The sequence below is a fragment of the Eufriesea mexicana genome, unplaced genomic scaffold, assembly GCF_001483705.2.
Source record: "Eufriesea mexicana isolate 0111107269 unplaced genomic scaffold, ASM148370v2 scaffold5017, whole genome shotgun sequence".
Taxonomy (NCBI): Eukaryota; Metazoa; Arthropoda; class Insecta; order Hymenoptera; family Apidae; genus Eufriesea; species Eufriesea mexicana.
The window spans coordinates 190242-218144 of NW_016912971.1; the positions used below are offsets into that span (position 1 = coordinate 190242).

General features: G+C 39.8%; 1 protein-coding gene across 1 annotated transcript; it reads right to left on the reverse strand.

Annotated features, from left to right (window-relative positions):
- Window positions 1–4167: 4167 nt before the first annotated feature.
- Window positions 4168–8535, reverse strand: LOC108551693 (uncharacterized). The gene is given in 4 exon segments (XM_017905942.1): window positions 4168–4272; window positions 4274–4335; window positions 7821–7860; window positions 8359–8535. Coding segments are annotated over 4 exon segments (384 nt in total).
- Between the last annotated feature and the right edge of the window lie 19368 nt (window positions 8536–27903).

Sequence of the window (27903 nt, forward strand, 5' to 3'; positions counted from 1 at the left end):
TTTACAGCAGTGATAATGTACTAACAATCTGGTGATAATCTAGTGACAAAGAAAACGAACGATGCACATTAAAAAGAAACACTGTTCTTCTGAACTCTCTGCAGTAATTATACCATATTAATATTCTAGTAACAACCTAGTGACAAAAAAAAAAAAAAAACGAGCAATAAATATTGAAAAGAAATGCTTTTCCATTCTAGTGACAAAAGTGACAATCTAGTGACAATCTAATACCTATTCCTATTGATCATAGTCCTTGCCTTTAGTCTGATAAATATTGGAAAGAAACACTTCCATTCTAGTGACAAAAGTGACAATCTAGTGATAATCTAATACCCATTCCTATTGATCATAGTCCTTGCCTTTCAATTCAGCACAAATTTCCGGTTTTGCATGCATGTAACTTTCTGCATCTTAAAAACTACAAGTGACACTCTAGTAATTAACCAATAAACATTCACCAACCCTCCCTCCCTCTCTATTATCCTTCAAAAATACATATCTCCCTCGAACGAAATGCAACTTGAACCTAACCTCGAAATAAATAAGAGTGCAAAGCCCTGCCAAAGGGTAGCAATAAAACCTCACGGAAACGTAGAGAAGCGAGAGTCTGGCCGACGAGCAGAGTAACGAGACGAGGAAGGAAGGCGGAACTGGCGCAATTAACGACATTCGACGGGGCGGCAGGATTAATCGGCAACAGGCGAAAAAAGGAGGACCTGGCAGGGGAGACGTGGAAATAATTTCGCGAGAAGAGCAGCGAGGGTCGCAACGATCGATACCGGTTTCATCGTGTCTCCTCTTCGTCTCCTCCCTGGTATCCATGGTGACGTAGCAATGGCCGACGAGGACGTCGCGGCGCCTGCGTCCGTTTGTTCTAATTCAATTTTCCCCGATAAAGCCTGCTCCATGGACTTCGGCTCGACCCACCGAAAAACCAGGGACGCCTACACACCCTCCAGAAATCCTCCAGAAAATTCCATCTCGTCCTCTACTATTTTCCCTCGACGTCGTTGCCATTCGATCCAACGAATCTCGATCATCTTCCAGTAAATAGATAACCAAATACAGACACTCGAAATGTAACAGAACTCAGAATCAAAGAGGAATTCCAACTGTTTAGCGGATATTCTTAGACCTATTTTGTATTAGAGTCCTTTTTATACCTATGTATGACAGGATACTAGTATGACAATAGTCCAAACTACTATTTCCAGGTCAAAAGGCTGAAATAAAGATATTCATTGGAAAATTCTCAAATATTTTTAATGGAATTATATTTCTTCCATTTTCCCATGTTTTCCATTATTATTCGACCATTTAAATCACCCTTTGATTTAACTTTCTATGACTGTCTATTTAATACTAATGATGACAACGTAAATAGATAACCAAATACAGACATTCGAAATGTAAGAGAACTCAGAATTAAAGAGGAATTCCAATTGTTTAGCGGATATTCTTAGACCTATTTTGTATTAGAGTCCTTTTTATACCTATGTATGACAGGATACTAGTATGACAATAGTCCAAACTACTATTTCCAGGTCAAAAGGCTGAAATAAAGATATTCATTGGAAAATTCTCAAATATTTTTAATGGAATTATATTTCTTCCATTTTCCCATGTTTTCCATTATTATTCAACCATTTAAATCACCCTTTGATTTAACTTTCTATGACTGTCTATTTAATACTAACGACAACGATTAGCATTGAAGCTTCTCCTGTAATCGTGTAATAATCGCTGGAAAAGTGAGTGAAAAATCGTGAATTTCTGTTCAGATTGGCTAGCTGCTAACGTGACGACGCCTGACGTCTCTGTCTCGAATATCTGTACCAACGATATTCGACGCTCGGCACCCCTCGACTCGACTGGAAGAAAAGGAGAGAGGCGCGAGTGCGTTCAGGAACATTAATAAAAATTTCACTGGTCGATGGCCACGGACCATGGATCCACGCGATCTGCACGAGGTGGAGGAACGGTACGTTGCGCAGGTAACTCTTTCGCTGTGAAAACGGCACCCCTGATCTTTCTGGGCCGTCGCGCAGCGGGACGCTGCAATGGCCCCCTTTATTTTGATTTATTCCACGTCGACTCGCTTTGACGCCCGGTGGCCCGTGCCTCTGAATAACAGCAGCGACTCACAACTCTTCTGAAACATTGATGAAGAACAATACCCGTCACTCCACGCCTCCATATTGTACCTCCAACGTTGTGCCTTCTCTGCGTCCGAGTAATAAAATAATTCTACCTACGCAATTTTTTAAGCGAACCTCGAAAATTGTTCAAACTCGATTAGCCAGTGATTAGTATAGTTATTAATAAGGTTACCATTCCAATGAAAATTGTAATGACAATTTTCCCCTCGAATTATGAAATTACATTTCCGAATAAAATTAAATAAGCATTGAGGAGACAATTTTCAATTTTTCGGATATATAAAAATAAAATAGCGACATGGTTGACGAATTGGATAATTCGAATTGGAAATTGGGTAACTCGAATGGGTAGCATGACGTAGCTGTACAAAAAGACGAGGCTCATTTTCCGCGATAAAGATGGAAATTCGCGAGCAACCCCAGCGAGGGGTGCAGAAGGGGTAACACATGTCGATCCGACAGTTAAGATACGAGGAACGATGGGGTTGGATTCGGCCGATTTTTACCCCAAAAGCGAGGTTTTGTGTCGCCCGGGTCATAAATCAAGGGGCGTGAAATCAATTACCACTTATCGGTGCCGTGACTCTGAACCTGTCGCCTAACCCAGCCTGTTTCATGCCCCTTCTCTCTTAACCCTGCCAAAGAAGAAAGAAAAAACTGAAAATCAGGAAATTAAGTCGTAGCGTGCAGTATACGAAATATTTTCCACCCCTAAAATCGGTATCTCGAAGGGAATAGCGCGAGGAGCTGTTCCAGCTAGTTGCAGGGATAAAATTGGAAAACGAAGCTCGAAATATTCCGAGAGATTAGGAAGAAGTAGTCGCAAGGTGAATAGAGAGAATGGAGTCGGTATAGTGAAAGAATCGGTTTTTTCAAAGGGAACCGGCGATGGCCTCGTGAGACGATCGTCTTCGAAGAGGAATCCTGCAGGAATCGTCGATCGTATCTTCCGTCAGGCGCAACGGATACTTTCTTCTTCCTTTTTTCTTCCGGACACGGGTGGATCGTGGTAAAAAGAAAGGAGAAGAGGAAGTAAGCGATGCGTGGCGTCTCGGAATAATGGCCGATCGATCTCTACCGATTTCTTGCGCCGCGCTACACGGGTATTCTCGCTGTTCCGGTCACAAAGAACCGACTGTACTTTCCAGGTTTCTACCGACTCAGAGAAAGGTAAATTTCTCTGGAAATTTCGGAGAAACTAGCCCCGATCTCTTCGGACTCTCCCGAGTGTCTTGGTGATGAGGAAGATCGTATAATACGAACATCAGATTTTAGGAACGCTTGAAACGTTTGAAAAATTATCCTTTACGAGATTTATCTCAAAGGTGGGACTGTAAATTGAATTTTTAGGAGAAAATAATTTAGTTAAAATTGTAATAGAAAAAGAACTTTTTAGAAAAAGTATTTTACCCAATATTATAGGCTAAAAATATAATTTTTGGCGGGAAATAATTCACTCGATTTTTGGAGAAAATATTTCACCCAATTTTTAAAGGTAATAATTCACCAAGTATTATAGTTTAAATATAAATTTTTAGAGGAAATAATTCACATTATTTTGGGGGGAAATATTTCACCTAGTTTTTAGAGCAAATAATTCAGCCAATATTTAGAGAAAATAATTCAGCCAATATTAAACTCGAAATATAACTTTTCAGAAAAAATAATTCAGCCAATATTTATAGCAAATATACAATTTACTCCATATTTATTTATTTCAACCATATTATTATGGTGTAATAAACAAATAAATAAATTTAAAGAGACTAGAAATTATTAATGATACTAATAAATTGATAATAAACATTGAACGCAAAATTTCAATTTTGCTTGTGAACACCCAACCCCCAAACTGTACCGAGCCGTTTTGATTTCGATAAACAGCAGAGTTACCTATATTCATTGCTTGACATCGTTTGACAATTTGCTAAAAGATAGAACGCAAAGTTAATAGGAAGCTACAGGGGTTGGATAAATATATTTACAGCGAATAATGGCAAATAAATTACACGGTGCCATTTTCCGCACACAGTCCATTATTACACGCTCGGCTGGCCAAGCTGTTTGCCTTTCCCATGTACGGAATAATCCGCCATTTCGACCGACTTGTCGTACGTATCGCGCCTTTGCATTATCCTGAAACGGGTAAATACCCCGTCAGTTCCGGAATCGGCTTAAATCGGCCGTCTCTCTGACGTATCGACACCCCACGCGTCAAAGGGGTGAGAATCCAGGGTTCCATGCTTCTAATATTTTTCACGAACACCCTCGAAGAATATTCATAAAATATAACACACTTTCATACTTAAAAGAACACCTTTCTGAATTTTTCCAGTATTAGGAAGCTCTTCTGTTGGAGCCCCACGCGTCAAAGGGGTGAAAATCCAGGGTTCCATGCTTCTAATATTTTTCACGAACACCCTCGAGGAATTTTCATAAAATGTAACACTTTCATACTTAAAAGAACACCTTTCTGAATTTTTCCAGTATTAGGAAGCTCTTCTGTTGGAAATATACCCTATTTAAGGAAGCTAAATTTAACCCCTACTAGCAGATAAATTATACGCGAATTATATTCATACAGATTTCGAAAATTTACAATTTTATTTTAGACAAAATATTGTGCAATTAAGCACCTTCCCAGAACACTATTTTCTATTTACAATTAAACCACAGTACAGGGGGGTAAGAGTGTACTATATTACCAAGAAATAAACATTTTTCACCCCTAAATTATGCAGTTCGGTCTATCCTGCAAATTATTCAGAGAAAAATTTCTTAGAAAATAGACAGAGTCTTTCAAAATTATTACAAATACCCAATCAATTATTCACCACTCTTTTACCATTATTTACAATTTCCCAGACCGTCGATATCTTCGACATAATTATAAAATTATATTAAATATCGTAAGTTAGAGAGGCACCATCACAGAAAATACACTTTTCATAAGAGATTCCTTCAAAAAGGAGGAAATCGGCATCAGCATGAAAAATTAAAGTAGGCCTAGTTTTTCCAAATTATTAAAAGTACCCAATAAATTATTCGCCATTCTTTTACTATTATTTACGATTTCCCAGACCATCGATATCTTCGACAGAATTATAAAATTATACCAAACGTCGTAAGTTAGAGAGACACTATCACAGAAAATACACTTTTCATAAGATATTTCTTCAAAAAGAAGGAAACTCGTCATCAGCATAAATAATTAAAGTAGACCAAGTTTTCCCCAATTGTTATAAATTCTCAATAAATTATCCACTACTGCTTTATCATTATTTTCAATTTCCTAGACCATCGATATCTTCGACAGAATTATAAAATTATATCAGATGTTGTAAATTAGAGAAACACCATCACAGAAAATACACATTTCATAAGAAACTTCTCTAAAAAGGAGACTTGTCATCAGCATGGACGATTAAAGCAGACTGAATGTTTCCAAATTATTATAAATACTCAATAAATTATTCAGCACTCTTTTACCATTATTTACGATTTCCCAGACCATCGATATCTTCGAGCGAATTATAAAATTATACCAAATGTCGCAAGTTAGACAAGAGAGACACCAATGTACAGCTAACCAAGAAATGGTAAAACGGACATTTCCGCAGGAAGAATCGGTATAGCAAGGACTAATAGGCTCGATTTCCCGACTTACAGCGTTTCCTGAATCGGCGTTGCGTTACCTAGGTGTAAACAGTACCCTCCCACGCGATCTGGATCTCATAATACCGTGAGGATTTCCCGTATGGATCGAGCTACACACGCGAAATGCGCGCACGCATGTAGCGTACGGATTAGCTTCCTTTCTGGGTCCGTTCACCTTTGATCCGTCGAATCTCGAGGAAGGATGGACGTGTATACAGGTAGCAGAAGGCAGAACGAGATGGAAGAGCAGAAGAGAAGGCATTCAGACGGGCTAATCCTCTGATTCCGTACCCGGCTCCGATTCAGGCCATTCTGTCTTTGCCTCTCCCTCTCTTGGCCGCCATTCAATCCGGAGGTAAGATCTCTTTTAAGGAATCTGTAACGCTATCCTGTTTACAGACAGGATCCTCTTGATCTATGGCGTCGGGTGTATTTTTATATTTATAGCCGGGAATTGATTCGTAATATCCCCGGGCTTTGCAGGGGCTGAGGAAATTCTAGATCCGAGGGTGGGTACTATCGATCATGGTTACTTTCGAATAAAGAACCTAAGTTTTTGATTATTCTGACAATTTTCTGAACTTTTTCCTTCCTCCAGTATTCCCGCGATTATATCGGGTGTGTCAACATTCACGCGAGAAGTAATTTTTATAGGAAACACAAGCTTTTAACTACTTGCGTTGGAAAGACGTGTCACGCACGTTGAAATGCTTTTGTCGCAGAATCGCCAACGACGTGGCATACACGTGCGCATGACACCAACGTGGTACCACCGAAGGGCATAGTGTTAACAACGAAAATGCGTTGTTCTTTAATGTAACCCTCCATTTTTGACAACCCTAAACTGTCATCTGTCACGCTGTCATTTTTCCTTCGTTGGGAATACTTTACCGCACGAATGGCGCGAAATTCAAATCTTGCGTAAATTTTAAGGCAGCCTATATTTTGATTAAAAATTTCGTTCTTTTTCTTGGTTCTTCTTGAATTTTTCTTTTCTTTTCTATCTCAAATTTATTGAACAATTGACAAATTATAGCGACATTTTGCAAGATATATTTAAACTTTATTTCCCAAACAATTTCCATGGTTCCTATCAATTCTCGGGCAGTCTCGTGGAGGCTCGGCCAGACAGAAGCGTTCTCGATAAAAAAGAAAAGGCGATCGCGAAGAATGAGCACAGCGAGGGCTGAATGAACAGGAAAGAGAGACAAGGTGAAAGAAGTTCCTGGAAAGGCGCTAACGTGTCTTCGTTCGTGAATGGACCTCGATGCGTCAACGTTACGTTTCAATCTCGCGGAGCAAGAATAGGGAAAGAACTGCTGGAGCGAAAAGTGTCCGGCAGGTAGACGTCCCTTAATGCCATTTCGTGCCATTTACACCTCGAGAACGCTCGTACTGATCGAAGGGGGTTTCTCCCTTGCATCTCTTCGCTGTTGCTTATTGTCAGGCTGCCTATACACGGTGGCCATTGACGAAGCGACTTCCCGTCACGCCATTGCAGCTCGTTTCTTCTTCGTTCGTCTCTCACAGACTGGACGTCTTCCAAAAGCCTTGCAATGGTACATTTAACGACCATTTTCGCTGGAAATGACGATTTTTCTGGTCTCCTGAACAGGTAGGTAGGTATATACTTGTGTAATGAAATTATGGCCCATGTCAGTGGATCATTATGGTCCATTTTGTCCTTGCTCGTGGTGAAGATAAATGTGGAGATTTATAAATTTTAATGGTAAAATCAGGGATGTTTCATGGGGGAATTTTTCTTTGGAAAAACTCTGATTTTTCCTGGGGGAATTGCTGAAGTTTCTGAATGACATTTGGCACACGATTTTTCTGATATTCAGGACAGGAATATATAATGAAATTATAGATTACTGAATTATTATGGCCTATTTAACCATTGATTATGACGAAGATGAAGGTGGAGAAGATTTGTAAATTTTAATGGTAAAATTAATGGTAAAATTAGAGTCCATTCGTCCATTCGTCCAACGAATTCACCAAGTAAAGACATTCGATCTGTCAAAAATGTGATAATACCCTGTCAACGAATAATCCACAAAAATTATTAAATTCTTCCCACAAAAGTCGAATATTTTTTCTTAAAACAGAAAATTTCAAAGATTGGGAGAAAATCCAGGCGAAGACGTTTGATCTGCCAACAAATTGTGTCAATGCCCTGTCAACGAATAATCCACAAAAATCCTTAATTTCTTCCCCCAAAAGTCGAGTATTTCTTCTCAGAACAGAAGATCTCGAGGATCGGTAGAAAATCCAGGTGAAGACGTTCGATCTGCCAAGAGCGTGGCTGGAAGTGACCAATTTTTCAGACACACGTCAACGTGTCCGATAGGAATATGATCGATGGACATTGAGAGCCTTTGATCCGTGTAATTCGCATGCGCAAGAGGACGCGAAGGGACTCATTGTCGCGCTGTCAATTCCTTTAGCGACGCCACGTTGACGGATCAGCGGATGGTTTGCGCATTTTTGGAAAGCAAAATAAGGCGGACTCGTACCTGTCCACTCAGCCATTCACCTTCCCTCTGTCAGGCCTAGTGGCACGATTCCAGGCCGATGCAAATGTCGGTTCCGCTTCCGTTACGCGCTTCAGACGGCGGAGCGCGACTTTTGTGTCGTTTGGACACGGATGGGCCCCGATTTCGCGCAATCCTCTCGAGGGGAGGCCCCGATTCGCCGCGAGTAACTGGATCATAGTTTCCGCCGTTTGCTTCCTATTATTTCTCTCCTCCAGCTGCTAGTTTCGGTCATCTTCGTCTGTAATAGATCCTTCGATTACGTCTGTAATAACGACATCTCTTTTAATAGGCAAGTATGTATAAAATGCATGTATAATGCATGTACCGTATCCAATTAACCATGTGAAAGTATAGTAATTAGAAAGAATTATGTGGAAAAATCTTCGTCTTTCAATCTTGACAGTCTCTTTTAATAGGCAAGTATGTATAAAATGCATGTATCGTATCCAATTGACCATGTGAAAGTATAGTAATTAGAAAGAATTATGTGGAAAAATCTTCGTCTTTCAATCTTGACAATGACACATTGTAGAGTACTCTTCGCGTTATAATAACGAGTCTAACTCGTCATGGAATCTCACGATTATAAGCTGTACTAATAAATAATTATATGCACAAAATTCAAAGAATTTCTGAAATTTTTATCTATTTTTATTGCGGATGAAATAGGTATATATTATAGTAGTTAACTTAAATTAAATACCACTCCAATGTATAATTTTTCATAATTAAATCATAGTATAAGAAGTTAATCTAACAGATGAGTGAAGATACTCTGAGGTTTTGAGAAGCATGGAATTTTTCCTTTTTCCAAAAATTCGTCAGAAATTTTAGAAAAATTTCGATCTTCCATGATGGTTCCATTTTGTTTGTAATAATTGTGGCAATTGTAAGGAAATAAGTGAAAATTGCTTCTTGTAACTGAGTGTTAATTGTTATTTTATTTTATGATCTATTGTATGATCTATTGGAATAGAAAAATACCATTCAAATGGTATCACCCACGTGTCAGATTTTATTATACTTATTCCCTCCCTAATTGTAATTAACATAGTAATTGTATCGTTCTACCTTATTATTATTATTTTACTATACATATAAATTTCTCTTGCATCGTTTTCATGGTCAACCCACCATACAAGCCATCATACAAAAATCTCTCGATAACACCATACAACTTCAAAATTATCCACCAATATATAAACAATTTTCTTTCATTTACTTGTCAGTGTACTGTAACATTTAATCTCAGTCATCACATCAAGATAGGACACAATAAATTATTAAAAAATAATTTTCTGTGTCAAAATTTCCCTCGATCCTCGCGACTACCAGAAATCCTTCCCTTCCCTCTCACGGTAATTACCCGATAAGTAAATGAAATAAACGAGTAGAAGCGCGAAGATTTTGTAGGGCACGTCGTTTCGTTTTTAGAAACACTGTGGAGGATACGAAACTGCGTCTCGTCAGCGCCGGGTAGCTCGTAAAATCGCGAAACGCGTCGGCCGGTTTTTCGAGTCTAATGGAATATGATGTCAAGCTCGCGGCGGCGTTCGCGTTGTAAATCTCGATGAATTATCGTCGTTTAAACGACTGTGAAATTAGCGGTTTAGCGAGCAGCGTCTCTGGATCCTCTATGCGCCTCGTAACTGTCTTCTAGGTGCTAAATTTCACGCCAGCCCATCTCGGGGTGGAAGCTTCGAGAGGGGGTGGTTTCAGGGTTTCGAAACAGCATCTACTGCATTGCCAGTGTTAACGTAATTTGGTTAACCCTTTCGACTACAACGACGAATCGTCGCCAGTTCTTATGGTTATAAGCTGGACTAATTATAGTATCCTAATTATGTTTCACAGGTTTTAACGTGTACGTAAGTTTACTCCAGTGTTAACGTAATTTCGTTAACCCTTTGCATTACAATGCCCAATCGTCACTAGTTCTTCGTGATTATAAGTCACTATAATTATATTTCACAGGATTCGAAGAATTTCTGAAATTTAATTAATAACTGTAAACTTCAAACGTTTTAAATTTTATATTAATTGAAAAGGAAACAATATTAATTTTCTTAGAAGGATCTGACAATTTTCAATAACTGCAAGAATAAAAAATTCTAATCTCATCTTTCTAATATTATATTAATTATTAACAGGTCCCCAAGACTGATATAACTTAAAAAATTAAATTAAATTAAAGAAAAATCTAACAACTTTCAACAACTGCAAGAATAAAAATTCTAATCTCATCTTTCTAATATTATATTAATTATTAACACTGTCTCAAGACTGATATAAACTTAAAAAATGAAATGAAATTAAAGAAAAATTAATCAAAGAAAAAATATTCGATATCGATTAATGAATAAGTCAACGCAATTTTTTCCAAAATTATCTATTCGCCTTCAGCAACCTGAAAAATACAAAATTTTTCCCAATTCTACGTCTCCATCGTTAATCATCAACGTCAACGGCTATCACCGACCCTAACGAAGTATTTAAACGGACAGAAAACAGACCCTAACCTAGTTTCACCTTTCAACATTGTTTCAATCCGTGGTCCGTTAATTCCTGGCCATTCTGTCGCAATTCAGCCCGTCGGCGCGAGCAGCAGGGCCCCCGGGTGGTCCCCGGAAGGAGGGCCCAGAAGTGGAAGGGTTAAGAGCTCCGTGAACTTCGCTCGATTCGATGGATTCGCAGCGTGATGTCAAAATAACCAAATGTCAACAGTGTCGCGAGTCAACGGGGTTCTTGATCGAATTACACTGGTGGGGGCCAAATTTACAAGGTGCTTCCTGCGGCGTGCCCTTTCTGTCAATTAAGTAACGCAGCTGCGCCGTGCGAGCGCGTCTGTCGACCCCGAATCCAAACGTCCTCGGCACAACGAAATAACGAAAAAGAGAGAAAAGAAAAGGAGAAAAAATCGGAAAGGACGATCAGCCTCCTCGACCATTCACCGAGGAAACTGACCGCCCATCGCACCGGACCCACCGGTAATTTTCTCTATCTCCCTAATATCGCGAACTGGACGCTGCGATTGACCCTTCCATGTTCAAAGAACGAAATTGCATGCTCCGTTCGTTCCAACGTTCTCTAATGCCTTCTGAGGTGCAAAATTAGGCTGCTGCATCGCGTAGGTATCCTTTGGATGAATATTCGGGGCCCTTCGATCGAGGAATTTCTTTTTTTAATTTTTAATTTATTTCATGTTAACCCTGTTGAGGAATTTTACACTTCTCTAGGTGTTTGCTATAGTGTTTGTTATAGTGTTTATTACAACCCAAACTTTTCTCGTTTTACGTGTCTTTTATCACCGTTCAAGATTGTAAAATGGAGCAAGGGGTACGTCGGTTTAGTGAGTGATGGCAATTGTTTATGCAGTTGGAGAGAATGATGATAGGAAAAATTCGTTCTCAGAACCTCGTTTCTTCTTTAAATCTAAATAATTTATTTTATTTATAATTCTATTTATTTTATTTATCCTTTTGTCAGTGGTGTGAGTGGTGTTTGATGTTTGTTTTATTTCATTTATATACGAGTTGTTATTTATTAATACACTAGTTATATTATTTCTAAAATACCATTTATATTGTTAATTAATATTCGAATATTAATTATTTGTAAATATACGATTACTAAATTTCTCTTATTTCCCATCTCACAATTATATAGATTTTTAAATTGCTTTTTATTTATACTAGTGACTGTAATCATATTACTTGTGCATCCTGATTATCCCACTGAAGAATGAAATTTTGTAACTGTTTTGTAATGCTTCATGTTGTATTAATGAATTAATCCTGTTTATATCGATAAATTAAATTGGACAATTGAGCTGTTCACTGGACAAATCGATTAATTCTACTTTTTGAAAAATCTTAAATTTAAGTGTCAAAGCACTTGGTATAGTCATAAGTTTCGATATTTAAGATTATTCAAAAAGTGGAGTTAATCGATTTATGCAATGAACGGCTCAATTGTCAAGTAATGATAGTCAAGTAATCCTGATTAGGGTACTGGTTATTAAATCGAATCATAATGTTTCAACTCAGAGAACTCGAAATTCCACAATTCCAGAAAAGAAACAGGGAGCAGCTTTAAAAAATCCGGATAGAATGACGGCGTCGCGAATATTCGTGAAAGCCACACCGACGCCAGGGTACGAGAAAAATTGACGGAACATGGAGGCGTCGGCACTCGTCAAAGCGTCGTTTTACGCCGGTACCAGCGTCTCTCCGGAAGGTTAAGCCTGCCGTCGGTCCAAACAGTTTTTCGTCGTAATAAAACCGCGCTTACGCCGATAATAAAAGGCACCGTACGCTCCGTTCTGTTTGTTTCTCCTGCCAGACGTCTCTGATGTCTGCTGGTGCTCGGCGTCCGATTAACGACGCCCCTTCCGCTTGTGGGAAACGACGCCCGTTTTCCGCGACATCGGCCCCTTCTACCGAGAAATCCTTTCCCCGCGATTCGCCGGCGGGATGTCTAAAATTACTCGTCTAAAAACGAGTTACGAGCCTATGGGACCACCGTCGGAAGTTCTAGGCCGCAGTCCATTCACGTGGAACCGAGGACAGGCCAAAGTTGACATCGAGTTGGTATGGTGGGAGAAATTTTGGAGAAATTTATTTCATTTTAATTTGTACGAATTTGCAAGATGAACTGAAGAGACTCGAAGAAGATGAAATTATAATTTAAGAAAAACATGAACAATGATATATAATATGCATTTCGGTGTCACAATTCTGATGACAATGGAAGAGAATTATGGCAGAAGAGATTACGAGGAGGCTGTGAAGAAATGTTGAAATGAAGAAGAATATAAAATGATGTTTAAGAACAGGAGAGGAAAGAAGAAGAGAAGAAGAGATTACGAGGAGGCTGTGAAGAAATGTTGAAATGGAGAAGAATATAAAATGATGTTTAAGAACAGGAGAGGAAAGAAGAAGGGAAGAAGAGATTGAAATAACTGAAGATTAAAAGAATTAATTTATAAAAGGAAGAAAGAGAATAAGAGGCTCGAAATAGGGGAAGGAAGAAATTGAAAGAATTCAGTTACCAGAGGAAGAAATAAGAATAGACAATGATATACATGTAATATGCATGTTGATATCATAATTCTGATGCCAATGGAAGAGAATTATAATAGAAGAGATGATGAGGAGGGTTAGGTGCAGAGATGTTGGAAGAAAATGTACCATGTTAAATGGCGAAAAATATAAAATGACGATGTTCAAGAACAGGGAAGGCCGGAAGAAGAAAAGAACACAGACATGAGAAGAAGAAGAGATTGAAGTAACTGAAGATTAAAAGAATTCGAGAAAAGAATTACAAGAATAGAACAGAAATATGGAGACGAAGAGATAGAATAACTGAAGACTAAGAGAATCAATTCACAAAAGAAAGTAAACGAAACAGAACCTGGAAATAAGCAGAGGAAGAAATGGAAGAGCTTGAAGATTAAGAAAATTGAGGGAAGAGAAGAGAAAAAACAGGAAGAGATTGAAGATGAAACAACTTAATTACTTGGCCATTAGACTTCAAGATACTAGCTCAAATCTCGGTCAAACCTCAAACATAACCTATCTCAAAACGATTTTCTCTAACGTGCCAGGCAAACCTAACCTCAAAGCTCCTAAAAATCTAGGCCCAAACGGAACAAGCAGACGTTCGGGGAATCTGACAAATCCCAATAAAACCCGGGAAATCTCGGTTCTCCATTGGAAACGAGCCGAAAGAGTAAATGTTGCTCGATGACGACGATCTTTTTATGAACCCGCCCCCTCGCCGGAACGAATGCGAGACGATTAAATTCTCGGGCACGAGTCATCGCGTGCTTCGAAAAACTGGGCGTCGAATCGCACGATTCGGTGATACTCAGCTTCTAACCTGACCGGGTCCGACCTAACCTAAAACACCCCTCAGGAACGAAGCTGAGAAAAAAAGATGTAATTCTCGCAAACTTGCAGAGGCAATAGGACAGGGAACGACGCTGAGAGATAGAGGAAGATAGGAGAGAGACGGGGAAGATTTCCACGGGGGTGGGTTTTTAACGAGAGTGTGCATCACCTGGTCGGACCATCGATCACTGCAAGGAGGAAGGGCCCGACAAAACGTGTACGGCGAGGGAGTGCGTAGCCGACGAAGGGACGACGACGTATCCACAATTTGTCCTCGTCACGTTTAACGCGGCCCGCTCTCGGAGGCACGCAAAACGGCCGAAAGGGGTTGCTCGGCAGGGCCTTCCTGCACCCGGTTATAACCTTGTTACATCGACTATATATTATGTGCGCCTACCTACGTAACGGGGAAGCTACGCGCCGCGTGTCCATTAACTCCTCGTCGCAGGATATTAACGTTTTGTATATTGTTCACCGTACAACCGTTCACGGGGTGAAAGAAGGGGCTCGTAAAGCGCAGCCGGTGTAGGGCCCTCCACCCACGTATGTTGTTCTTGCTGTTGTCTGTTTTCTTTTTTACGCTTTGCTAATCCCTCCCTTCCGTGGAGAAATTATTTCTACAGTGGAAAATCCTGCAATCTGATATAGTAGCTTCCCAGTAGAATTTTACAATATAGTATAACAATATAACAGTACCATTTTGCTGTACAGTATAGTAATATAAGAGCAGAATTCTGTACCATAGTATAATTGTTGTATGGCAGTATAGTAGTATAGTAGTATAGTATAGTTGTATAGTAGTATAGTAGTAGTATAGTAGAATCTTTGTTCTACTATACTAGAATTCTGTTTCTTTCGAAAAATTATGTTTACGAGAGATAATCGTAAAGTGGCTTAAATTACTATAATACAGGGAACAATTGCATTTTCAATGTAACTATATAGTAAAATATGGAAGGCAATTGCTGTCGTGATTCTGTGAGCCTTATACATAATTGTTTCAATGACTTTTAACGTGGAATATTCGTTTCCAGGTATCGCGAGAGACAATTGGGAATTTTATTGATCTTCGGTTATTCGGTTTCACTCGGAGAGGGTTTCAGGCAGAAGTCGGAGCAAAACGGAGGAAAATCTGTTTCAGAGACGCCTTTGAACGACGTCGGAGGATGTCAGGGCTCATAAAGTTAGCTGGCAATCTGGAGGGCCAACTCGTCGGGTCGACATAAGGTCAGGCGATAAGCTGCTAGGCGCAATTAGGACGGGCAGCTTTATTTCCCTAATTCTCATTTTAATCAAGGCGATGCCGTGTTTGTGCCCGGCCATTCGCATTGTCTTCGGCGTACCTTTGTGTCGCGTGGATGAATAGGCCCCTTCCGGAACTCGTAATCAGCCGTTATACGCCTTTCAATTACACCCACGTTGAACCGTTTAAATGGCACCGCGCCTCCTTTCCGATACTTTTCCCCCTTTCATGGGTCCTGTCCTTTTGCTCTCGTCCTGTCTCGCATCGTCACACGTCTCTGACTTGAAGATAATTGCTCTTGATCGATGAATTACCATCGAAGAAATTTGAAAGGCATATTAAGACACGGATAATATTTCAGACTCGATCTCTCTAAATCTGTGGTATAATATATGGTTGATGAAGTGTATGGAAATTGATCACACTATGGGGTAATTTCTATAGAAGCCTGGTACCGTAATGCATTATAATAGATGCACGGATGACATGGATCATATTGATCGAATTTTACACGGCATCATATACTGACGATTATAAAATTGGCCTAAATTATTTAAAAAACACCTTAAGAGCGTTCTAAATTTTATTTTATTGTAATAAAATGTCTGCTATCATAATTCATTTCTTTTGCATTTTCTACCTAGGCTGGTTTCATAATTACTTCACACATGACGAAATAAAAGGGAGTACAAGATTTATTATACATGTTCCTGCGATTTTCCACGATTTGAAAGTCTTTGAATAGGAAGAAGAAAAATTCCTTTTCATCCGATCTTCCATTTGCGAGAATATGTACCCTATATTTTCTTCGCTTTCACAGATGACAAGGGGTTGAACACGTCCACTGTCATCGAAATGCTGGAAGCAAGGTGTAAGGATACACAGGGATTACCTAAAGTCGTGTTTGAAAAGTCGTAGGAAACGTGGATAAATATTGATCTATTTTCCAGGATCACGGAGGAAGACTTGAAAGAGGAACGGTCAATCCATCGATCATTCGTTCGACTCTCCACGCGTGCTGCGAACCGGAAATAGAAAATAGCCTCGTGTCTGTTTGCCGATCCTGTTTGCGCAAGCTGACCCTTCAGGACCTCTCCACGGAGGTTGTCGAAGAGTTCTGAAGAGGTCCTCGAAGGATCGAGCACGCAGATGTTTATTTTGACGCGACGAACTGCCTCGGGAGTCACGATTCCTCGAGTGGAACGATCTTCCCTTCTTCTCGCCTCTCACACGTAACTCATACTAACCCTCCATCGCGATTAGGCGAGTTAACCCTCCGTTCCAATTTCGAAAACCCTCCAAATAAGTTTCTCAATTTTAGCATCCGGAGGGAAAACAATTTTCTCTACTGAAGCCAATTTTTGAATTGGAATTTAAAAAATTTTACATTAGACCTAAAGATTACATAAAATTAGAATTCTGTGTAAAACTAAATTTCTCAATTTTGTGACTATTCAATGGAAAAATGATTTTCTCTTCATTCGAATTGCAAAAATTTTACATTAGAGCTAAAGATTACATAAAATTAAAATTCTCTATGAAACGAAATTTCTCGATTTTGTAACTATTCAGTAGAAAAATTATTTTTTCTTCATTCGAATTACAAACATTTTACATTAGAGGTAAAGATCACATAAAATTGGAATTTTCTGTAAAACGAAATTTCAATTTCCCAACTTCGCGAATATCTGGAGTACAAGAGATCTTTTATTCCCTTTTCCACTCTATTAAAGTTAAAAATCAAATAAAATTCAAATTCTGGACAACACGAATTTTCTAATTTCAAAATTTCTCGATCCTCTAAGTATTATCACAGAAAAATATTCTCCCTTCTCAACCTTCTTTCTTTTTCTGCCTTGACTCCAATTTCGAAGACTCTCTTTAAAACTAAAAGTCACCTAAAATTCCAATGTCTCAAGCATGCTAACCCTGTAAAAATGTAATCTCCAACCTCCAACCTTCTTCTTCTCACCTCTCCAAGTCTCTCGAAACTCAAGCTCAACATTGACCCTACAACCCCTAATCGAAAACATCCAGTTTCTACCCCAATTGCAAAGACTCCTCATTGAAACCAAAAATCGCATGAAATTCGAATTTTCCACGATGAAAAAATTTCAATTGCTCGTTACTTCTATCTCGTGCACGCAGTGGTGTTGGAGCGATGGTGGAAGGTGGAACGAACCGGAGTATCCGGAGGAAAAAGGAACGGAACCAACGACGAAGGGGCAAAAAGGGCGAAAGAGGATAGTGGATCGGAAGGAGCTTCCTCGGAGAGGCTCGATTACACGGTTACTTTGTCTTCGTGAATGGGGAAGGACTGGTCACGGTGATCGTGCATCGACGAGCAGCAACGAGAACAACGACGAGAAAACGGAGCATCGGTGAGAAACCGCATAAAAGGGACTTGCCATTTTTCTCCAACCGTTCGCGTTCTTTCCTTTCTCCTTCGCCTTTATTGAATTCTTCCTCCTCCCATTGTCGTTCGATCGGCGAGAAGAACGAATCGGGAAGAATCGGAGTGGATTTTGCGAAATTAGCAAACGAAGAAACTGCTCCCCGACTGTCAAATTAGGGTGATAAATGGTAACGCTGGAGGATCGACGTCATAGTGATCGATTTGTAATTATGAAAGGGGAACCGGTGAACGGGATTTTTCTCGCAACGAGGAAACCATGTTCGATTGGCTTTTTTACCTTCGCTAATTCCTGTGTCTAGATTACGCAAAGGTATCGCAGAACGGGAATGCCGTGACTAATAGCGAATGTTTCACGGATGAAACTTTATAGAAATATCTGGCAAGTCTATGTACATGAAAAAACGAGTCGAAAAGGAAGAATAAAATTTTCTCGTACGAGATCGCGTTTTCGAGAAAATTGAATTTGAAAATTTGGGGGCTGAATGCAAATTTGATCGTACTTTAAATGTAGTAATGGTTACATGGATTTTTAAATATATATGTGTTGAAATAATAAAGGAGCGATGTATGTAAGAAAGGGACGAATGGAACACAAGTATGTATGGGATGACAATATCTAATGAATTCAGGTTATTGTGATAAATGAGTATGAGTGTAATGATTGTAATGCATGAAAGAAGAAAGAAAGAAATGAGACCGATTTGGCATAGGTCAGTTGCAATAGAATTTTAATAGTGAAATGAGATGTGAGCATGTGATTGTGATAAATTAATTATATTTAAACTTAATATTAGTGTTTGATCATTTTTGTAATTAAATAAAGAATTGTTCTAATTGTTATTAATATTTCATCCACCACTAATATTAAATTCCTGAATTTTAGTGTTGACTATTTTCTGTGTTATTCCGAGACTCTATTTGCTAGCTTCGAAAGTGAAATGAAAAGGCACATACTCCAGGAAAAAATTTTATTCTTCTTTTTCCATTAATTTTTAAAGCTCGAATCAATTTCTGTTTGATTTTACCACCAATTATTGGACACCCTGTATGTTCATATTTATATTATGTATTTTAGAGACAGGCTTTGGTGTAGAAAGGTGGAGTTATGTAATATTGCTAAATTATCTACAATAGTTAAATCGAATACAGGCTCCACGTGGTTCGTAACCAATTGCGTTATTCAAATTCGTCACGGTTTCCCGCGCTACCCGTCGTTAACACGCTGATTTCGCAATGATTGCACTCTTATCTCCTATGTTTACGTAAACCTTCCATTACCTTCCGTTTTTGTAGGTTTTTTAACTATTTTTAACACCTCTGATTTTCTTTCATAATAAAATCTCCATTCCTTGTTTATTTTGTTTATAGTTATAAAAACATGACAGGCACTGTGTCTGATTTTTCGCTATTATCAAGCATGTTGTAGTTGATTTAAGAAATTAGCAATTAATTAAAAAATTCGTCCATTATCTCGATATTTCGATATCGATCATTTCGAATTTTCAAAATTTTCTTCTGAAGTGACAGTGGAAAATACTTAAATATTTTCTTCGATATTATAAAAAGAATAAAAAGGAATTCTCTAAAGACTCGTGAGAAATTTTTAAGCTTCTTCTAATTTCGAATTTTCAACCCTCCTGAAGTGACAGTGCAGGATACTCAACACTAGAACCCCCGATCTTCAATAAGCAATATTAAGTGGTACAATGAAGAAAAATAAATCTATTAAGTATAGTTCTATCTTAATATCAGTTGACATCGATTTCCATAAAAGTAGCAACAAAATTGTGAGATCAGTCTTTCCAACAGGATCGGTGGTTCCAGTGTCCAAATATAATATTTTCTTCGAATAAAAGGAATATAAGATCCTTTCTCAAAGAAAAGAAATTCTCATGCAAAATGGAGATAAAGTACGGTAGAATTTCCTTCGACCACCAGAACGTTCCGCCGTTTAGAAGGACGATTTAGAAAACGAGAACGGTTTTCACCGATCGTTCCAGTGGTAAATCCGCAAGAGTTTATCGGTCGCGTTCGAGAACCACCGACTGCGTTGAAATAATGTTCCGTGACACCGCGAATTCGCTCCAGCGATCCAGCAAGCTGGCCAGCATCCGTACAAGGCGGACCGTTATCGTCTGGCCACCGCGTATCGTCGACAGCATTGTCAACCGATGCGCGTGGTCGGCGATCAACGTGACGAGACCTTGCGTGTGCCTCTTAGATATAGGATTACGGTATCGATATCGAATTATACGCCGTCTTGAATCGATACCGGTGGAAAAAAAACTCACCCGACTTCTCTCCGAGATGGCGGATGGAACGGGAGACCCAGGATTCAGGATCCTTCTTCTTGTGCACGGTGGAGAAGCGAATCTTCTTTGTCCCGATGCACTGTTCGTTGAGAATGATCGATTTACGGTTATCAGTCTCAATTCGTAAGGATTTCGAAGCTACTCGCAGTCGCTGTCATATTTTTCCTGGAGTGGTTGCAGGAGGATTCTTCCTGAAACTTTTATGAGAACATTAATCAAAATTGCAAATTTTAATACACTTATCCCTATATCTAGTGACATGTTACAGATCCCTAGATTAAATGTACTTGTGAAAGAATTACATGTATAATCACCTGTATTTCCTTTTACATATTTTCATTCGTACTAATTGTCAGTCAGACTGAAGAAGTTCATTGATCTCAATTCGATTCACGTATTTGTGTATAGGAGGCTCAGGATTCAGGATCCTTCTTCTTGTGCACAGTGGAATCCCCTTTGTCCCGATGCACTGTTCATTGGGAATGATAGATCCACGATTATCAGTCCCAATTCAGAAGGATTTCGAAGCTACTCGCAGTCGCTGTCATATTTTTCCTGGAGTGGTTGCAGGATTTTTCCTGAAACTTTTATGAGAATATTAATCAAAATTGGAAATTTTAATATACTTATCCCTATATCTAGGGACATGTTACAGATCCCTAGATTAAATGTACCTCTGAAAAATTACATACATATTCTCCTGTATTTCCTCTTATACATTTCTATTCGTACTAATTGTCAGTGTCATGATAATTTGTGTCAACTAAATTAAATTTTTGTTCAATGCATTGCTGTCAGATGAAATAAGATCACCAAGGACTACGTTATGGATGTGTACAATTGAAAAGACATGTGTTCGACTGCAGCTAAGATATTAATCAAGGAATCTCCATATTTCCATATTCCTGTGACCTGGAAAAATTGAAAGTTCCTTAAATTCTGCGGCAAAATTGGTGTTTCTAGAGGATTACACTTAGGTGCACGCGCTGGTGGAAGAAGCACGTGCTAGATCGTTCCTTACGCACGTCTGCCAGCTGCAAATATCGTGCAGAGATCCAATGAAATCGTGCACGCATGCAGAGTAACGGAGAACACGGGATCCATCTGGCGTGTGCGTGACCTCCTTGAATTATCCTGACTCCTGGCCGACGCTTTACGACTCCACTTTGCCCATTTCCTATATCCTCCTTTTCGTGCATTCCTTCGATGGCTGACTGACGTCTGAACCGTGTCTGGGAATTGCAGTCGTTTCTCGGATCCACAGAAATATTTAATAACCCGGTCCATTGTCATTCAAATCGCGCCAGCAATGGACATGGAGAACAGAATACTTCCTCCACAGAGATCCGTCTATAATAAACATAACGCGGTCATTTTACTGGTCCAGTCGTGGACGTAGCACAAGAAGACTGAGATTCTTATCTGAAAATTGAAATTCGAACATTTAAATTGTAATATGTTTAGTTAATAATTTTAATTAATATAATTAATAAATTTGCAAACTTACTTCAAATTTTACCCACGTAATTTTATTTATTTATTATATATTTGGCTAGATCTCGAGTGTAGACAGTAATTCTACTGTAGAATAGTAATTCAAACGGTTTGAAACATGAATTACGAATCTCGATTACTCGAACCAACGTTGATACACAACCGTTCGAATAATCATATTTTTCTAATGATCAAATGACACTAATTTCATGCACAAAATGATCATATACATTATTGAGATATTCTGTGAAATATATTCTGCGAAATTTGACAATTTTCTCTAGTTTATTCCCAAGTTTGGATAATCGAGGTTCCACTCGTTGAGATTATTAACAGTAAGTGTTACACGTCTTACAGATCGTGTTCTCAAGAATATCCTGTACATATTACCAGTCTAGATACTTTTTCAAGTCGAATTTCTTCGAAAAACCGTCGCAACGTACAAAAGATTCGAACACGGTTTCAGTTTCGGTGCGCGCCGGGCCAAAGCCCTAAACAATAGCAGGAAAACGAGATGCTATCGATTAACTATGCGAAAGTACCGCCTTTCCTCTCCTCCTTTGTCCCCTTTTCACTCGCGAGCAAGACCTCCCTTCCGAGCCACCCCTTCGCTCGAAACTCCGCGTACACCCGGTATATCGGCGCAGCCTGGTACAAAGAGGGGTGCGATCACCCCTCGGGGTAGCTACCACCCCTGTCTATGGCCAATCATAGCTCGTGCACGCCCAATGACGTCAGTTTCACCCCTCTGCACCGTAATTAGCCAATCCCATCGCCGGGTGGCCACCATCCAACCCCTGGCCCGATTATATTTACGAGCCAATGATTTCCACGGTGTTCGACCGGTCCTCTGATACTCTCTCATCAGTGTGCGTGCGTGTGCACACACGCGTGCATGGAAATTGCAAAAGACAGCGACGTCACAATGGTCCCTCTCTCGTTTCTCTTCGCTTTTCCCCTAGGGTCTAGCGTCCCAGCGCCCCCTATCTAGCCTCTCGCGTCTTCCTGCACGCTTTTTTCCGTTGAGACCGCTTTCAAGCGAAAACCCTCGTTTCTTCTCGTTGGTTTTAAAGGGTGGAATTATTTATTATATAGAACACGTGGACAACGAGATTCTGCGAGAGACACGGAACATATGCACATGATAGGTTAGGTTAGGTTAGGTGCAGAGTACGGGTTGCTAAGTTACGTTTCACGGATATCCGGTGCTCGTTAACAACAAAGTTGAAGTTTTTCGTTGCATTCACTATGCTTCAATCTCTTCTCAGATGAGGATATTTTCGGGTGGTTGGAAGAATGAATTTTGGGATTGGATAACTCCGAAAACTTTAATTCTGAAACATAGGATACGTAATTAATTAGGTTATTAAGGTTATTAAGGTTATTAAGGTTATGTAGTTAAAGTTCCCATAATTAATTACGTTACAAAGAGTTAATCCTGTACCACCTCTATGCGAAAGTTAGCCTTACGACACTCTAGGAGCCAAGAATATTTTTGACACGAGAGTAAGGAGAATAGGAAAGAGCTAATTTCACAGGTTTAGTCGGATAATTTAACAGGATTACGTTTTCTTTACAGTGAGAGGGTTAAATCCCGAAAGTTAGCGTCGTAGCTGATGCTTCTTCCTTCAACCCCTGGGAAATGTCTACTAGCCGCGAATTTCCGTCGTCGACACCCCCTACGTCGTGCAGAAGGCGCACAAAGGAGACGAAAAAACAGAGAGTTGAATGAGCTTCCTTCTCGAGGAAGATCTCCGAGAGATAGCGATTACACACTGGAGGGTGTTCGATGACAGGGGGAGAGTGGGGGAAGGGAGGAGAAAACGACGAGAAGAAGAAGAACGGCTTTGAGGATCGATGACAATGAGAGAGACGCGTATGCATGAGAATCAATTGCTGGCTGTGGGTGTGTTTGAGTATCGCTTTCTACAGTTAGGGATAATCCGCTTACGCGGGGCTGGCCTGTCGTCCACGTCGTCCTTGGCGGCATTGTTGCCGGCGTTTTGTGAGAAAACAGCATTTTCGACGCTCGAGGTGGCGACAAGAAGAGGGCTTAACTTATCTCCGTCACAACAAGAACAGGCCGGCTTTCCTTTCACGTGGGAGGATTCCCCGTTTCGTCGTCTCATCCCGGCGCTGCACCTGACTCGCCATCGCGATAGCCGTGCACGCACCTGAGAAGGGAAGCCGGAAATTCTCTTGCGTCTGTCTATGTATATTCGATTTTTATTCGACGAGTCTAGGGTAGGTCAGGAATCGTGCATTCGTGAGATATCGACGCGCATCGACTGACTTTTAATAGTTTAGCTCAGTAATTAAAAGGGACAATACCATTGACAGAACGCTGACTGACATTAAGTATTTCAGCTCGGCAATTGACATGTCAGTGACTGTCGGTGACTGATACTAAACTTTCCGTTCGGAGCGTGACAGTCATCGATGACTGACAGTATACTCTTCATGTTGACTGACAATGAAAAACTAAAAGAGCTACATTCCATTAATAAATTTTAAATAATTTCGAGACCATGTCACGGATCTATTTAAATATTTCTTACCAAGAAAATAAGAAAGAAGCTAGGCACTTAAATGGTATTAATTGGAACAATACCATTATCAAGGAGATAATACCTACTCTTTAAACGAGAAAGTTGTCACAAATCCGTTGTTATTGAACACATCACGGATCCAATTCTAATGGCAATTCTAATGGCCAATTCTAAGACTATTCCGACACCTTCCGGAACCAAAATATGGCTTCGATGAAGAATAACATGACCTGGATGATCATGCATAACCTTCAGGTAATCTTGACTAAAATGTCGCGATCTGGGTGACCTTCGAATGACCTGAACCATAAATAACGCAACCTCGATGAAATTCTATGACCTTCGAATGACCTTAACTAGAAATAAAACAATCGTGATGATCTTGAAATAACGTTGACCAAAAATGGAATTACCTCGATGGTCTTCCATGACCTTTAAATGACTCTGATTATGAATAACATGGCTTCGATGGCCTCCCATGATCTTCACAAGACCTCAACTAAAACTGGGACGACCTCCATGATTTTCCACAACCTTCGAATGACTTTGACCATAAGTGACATGACCTCTCGTGATCCTAAAATCACAACCTTCGTAATAGATGACCCTTGTAACCTTCGAGTGATCTAACAAATTTCAATTATTTTCTTACCAATCATGACATGACAGTGGTTTCAATTAACCCTTTACACCTGATGATTTTTTGTCTAGAATATAATAAAAATTCGATGATTCTCTGCTCCAAAGCTGACAATATCTTTCTCACCACTAAATAAGAAATCGTATAATAACTAACACGTAGAAATATTTGATTTCGATACCGCACATGTGGTTACATAACCTTAAATTTCATATGTTAATTAATACCGATCTCCAAAATTTCATTAAACGGTGACTGCAGTTCTCTCGAATGCAAAGGGTTAATTAATCCAAAATAACTAACCTAGAATCTTTTCGAGATTATTCCCTGCCTATAGATGATCGCTTCGATAAAGAAAAGACACAAACACGTCTTCAGGAATAGAACCTGTAACTGTTCTTCATTTCATCGTTCAAAATATATGGCGTAGTTTAATGTTACTTACACCTGGTCGAAAATAAAAATCGCTCAACGTGGCACGTTCGACATAACGGCAGTGTCTTTCGTCGGTATGATTTCTCCGGTCGTTGAAGGGGTTGACAGGCTCGGCCACCCCTCTCTGCGCTCCTATAATCCCATGAATACATAATCTAGATGCAAACAGCGGCCACGCGTGGCTCGTTTTAGAACGGCCGTGATATTTCACGGATTACGAATATTTGCACTTCGTTTCACGGTATCTCGATCGTCGCGCCTCTAGCGGGAAATCGGCTAGATCGGCTCTCTGCTTTTTTATCGCCACGAGTCTCTTCTGACGTCCGGAGGAAAAAACGGGACGAAAGCTGATGGATGAGTTTCACGCACGATTCCATCGACCGATCTTACAACGAATTTCCCTTTTTTCCTGTCTACTATAGTTTCACATCGCGTGGATGCTGTTTTCCCAACGTTGATCGACGAGTTCTCGCGTTCCTCTCTTCTCCTACGGGAAGGGTGGAATGAAGGTGCGTTTTCAAAATTTTCAGTAGAATTATTATTCGTTCTTAGCTCAGTTTGTTCCGTGGCTGACTCTTAAAGGCTAAGGTCGATTTCACGCGCATGGGAACGAAGAATCGATGAACGTTAAGGCAGTCGGAGAGACAAGCTCGTTGAGTTACAAAACCGATCCGAATCCACGCCTGTTTTTCGCGCCATTTTAGTGCCTCGTTTTTCTTCAATGTTCGATCTCGCTTCCCGATTTCTCACGGATAAAATCGGAATCGTCGTTGTTTCGCAGCAGTCTGTCGAATTGTGAACTTACTTTGTGGAACAAAGCGACGGTACTAGTCTAAAAATCATTCCAGATCATTCTTTCTCTCGGTCGCTGTTAGGTTAACGCTAATTAGGCTTAATCGTGATGAAGTAAGTTCGTTCCGGGTCTACTGGGAATCGCAGTGATCTAATCGTCTAGATTTCTATCGATCGCTATATTATTGCTAGATCTACTATCGAAATAAAAGTTGTCAGTCCAATTGGAACTCGGGTACGGTGAAATTTTGGTGCCTCTTCTACGCGTAGTACCGTCTTCCGTCGATTCTTGCTGAAGGAAATGCTGGAATCATTGCATCGTCCCTGCGCGTTCTCCGCAGGCCTTTAATCCTTTGCACTGGTGCGATCGCAAATAGTACGAGGAATAATACGATTAATATAGAAAATATCGTTATCGTTATTTACATTAACGTACAAAACTAGAACGTTCTAGCAAACGATTAATAGCGTCATACGATATTAACCATCCTACGGCCGCGTTTACAATTAATCGCGAATATTCGATTACATTGCCGCGATCGTAATCATTGCTTAATTACTACTCGATAAAATCGTTTCGTAACGGGAAACGTTCCTTAACAACGCGAAAGGAAAACAAGAGAACGCAGGAAGGACCGAGAGATCCTTCCACTTTATAACAGACATAGCGACTATTCTCTTAATTAAAGAAAAAAGAAAAAACAATATCTCTCTCTCTCTCCCTCTCTCTCTTTCTCTCTCTATGTATATATATATACACATATATGTATGCATGTATTTATATATACGATTAAACTGGCACGATGGAAATGATACGAAAACAAAAACAAAAATTATATAAAAAAAAAATATATAGAACGCTTACAACAAAACGATCTCTACGAGCTATGAGCGTGTGTGTGTTCACGGCACGCGGAGGATCGGAATCACTTGCAAGTTACACCTTTACGTTCGATTAATCCTAAGTTACAATCGTAAGCTCTACGACGTCGTTCGGTGTGTCGAGTTACAATTAATTGAGCGTAGGCAGCTCGTAGTATTTGTTCGTTAGGAGTGCAAAGGCTTAAACAACGAAGGCGTTTACGTATATATGTACATCGTGGTCGAACGGAGGAAACTCGATTGCGTCCTCGCGCATGAGGATGCGCCTTAACTTGGCTGAACACGTTAACACCTTGGCTGCGAAACGTTATCATGCTCGCGTTTCTTGGATCGGGTAGATCCGATCTATCGAGTTCCCCGTAATCCTGGGCTCGCGTGAGACGAACAGCCGGGTAAACCTTGGAGAACAAAACCAGTGTACAAAAGGTTCGCAGCTAACGTGTTAAGAACGCATCCGGAAGTGGATGACCGAAGGAATAACTCGCACACTCACACTTCTCGTGGCTCGCGCACTTTCTCTCCCTTACAAAAATACGTTGGACGGAACCGACGACGAGTTAGTCTCCTCGTGCTTTCTTTTATCTTTTTATTTTTTCGTTTCATTTTTATACTCTGCTTTTTTCCGTTTTTTTTTTTCCTTTGTTTTTCTCTTTTGTTTTCTTCGGTTGTCTCGTCGCTTAATTAAAACACCGTTAAAACGCTTAGCTAAGTCGCGTATCGACGATTGGGTTTTGAGCGCTCCGATTCGTTCCTTTGTCATCTCTGTTCCATCGAGAATTCTGCGGGATCGAAGAAGGATAAACCGGTAATCGGAGGGTCGTACGGTGACTCCTCTGTCTCTTTCTCCTTCGTACTTTCAATCTTATCCAATGATCGTTGCAGCAGAGTAA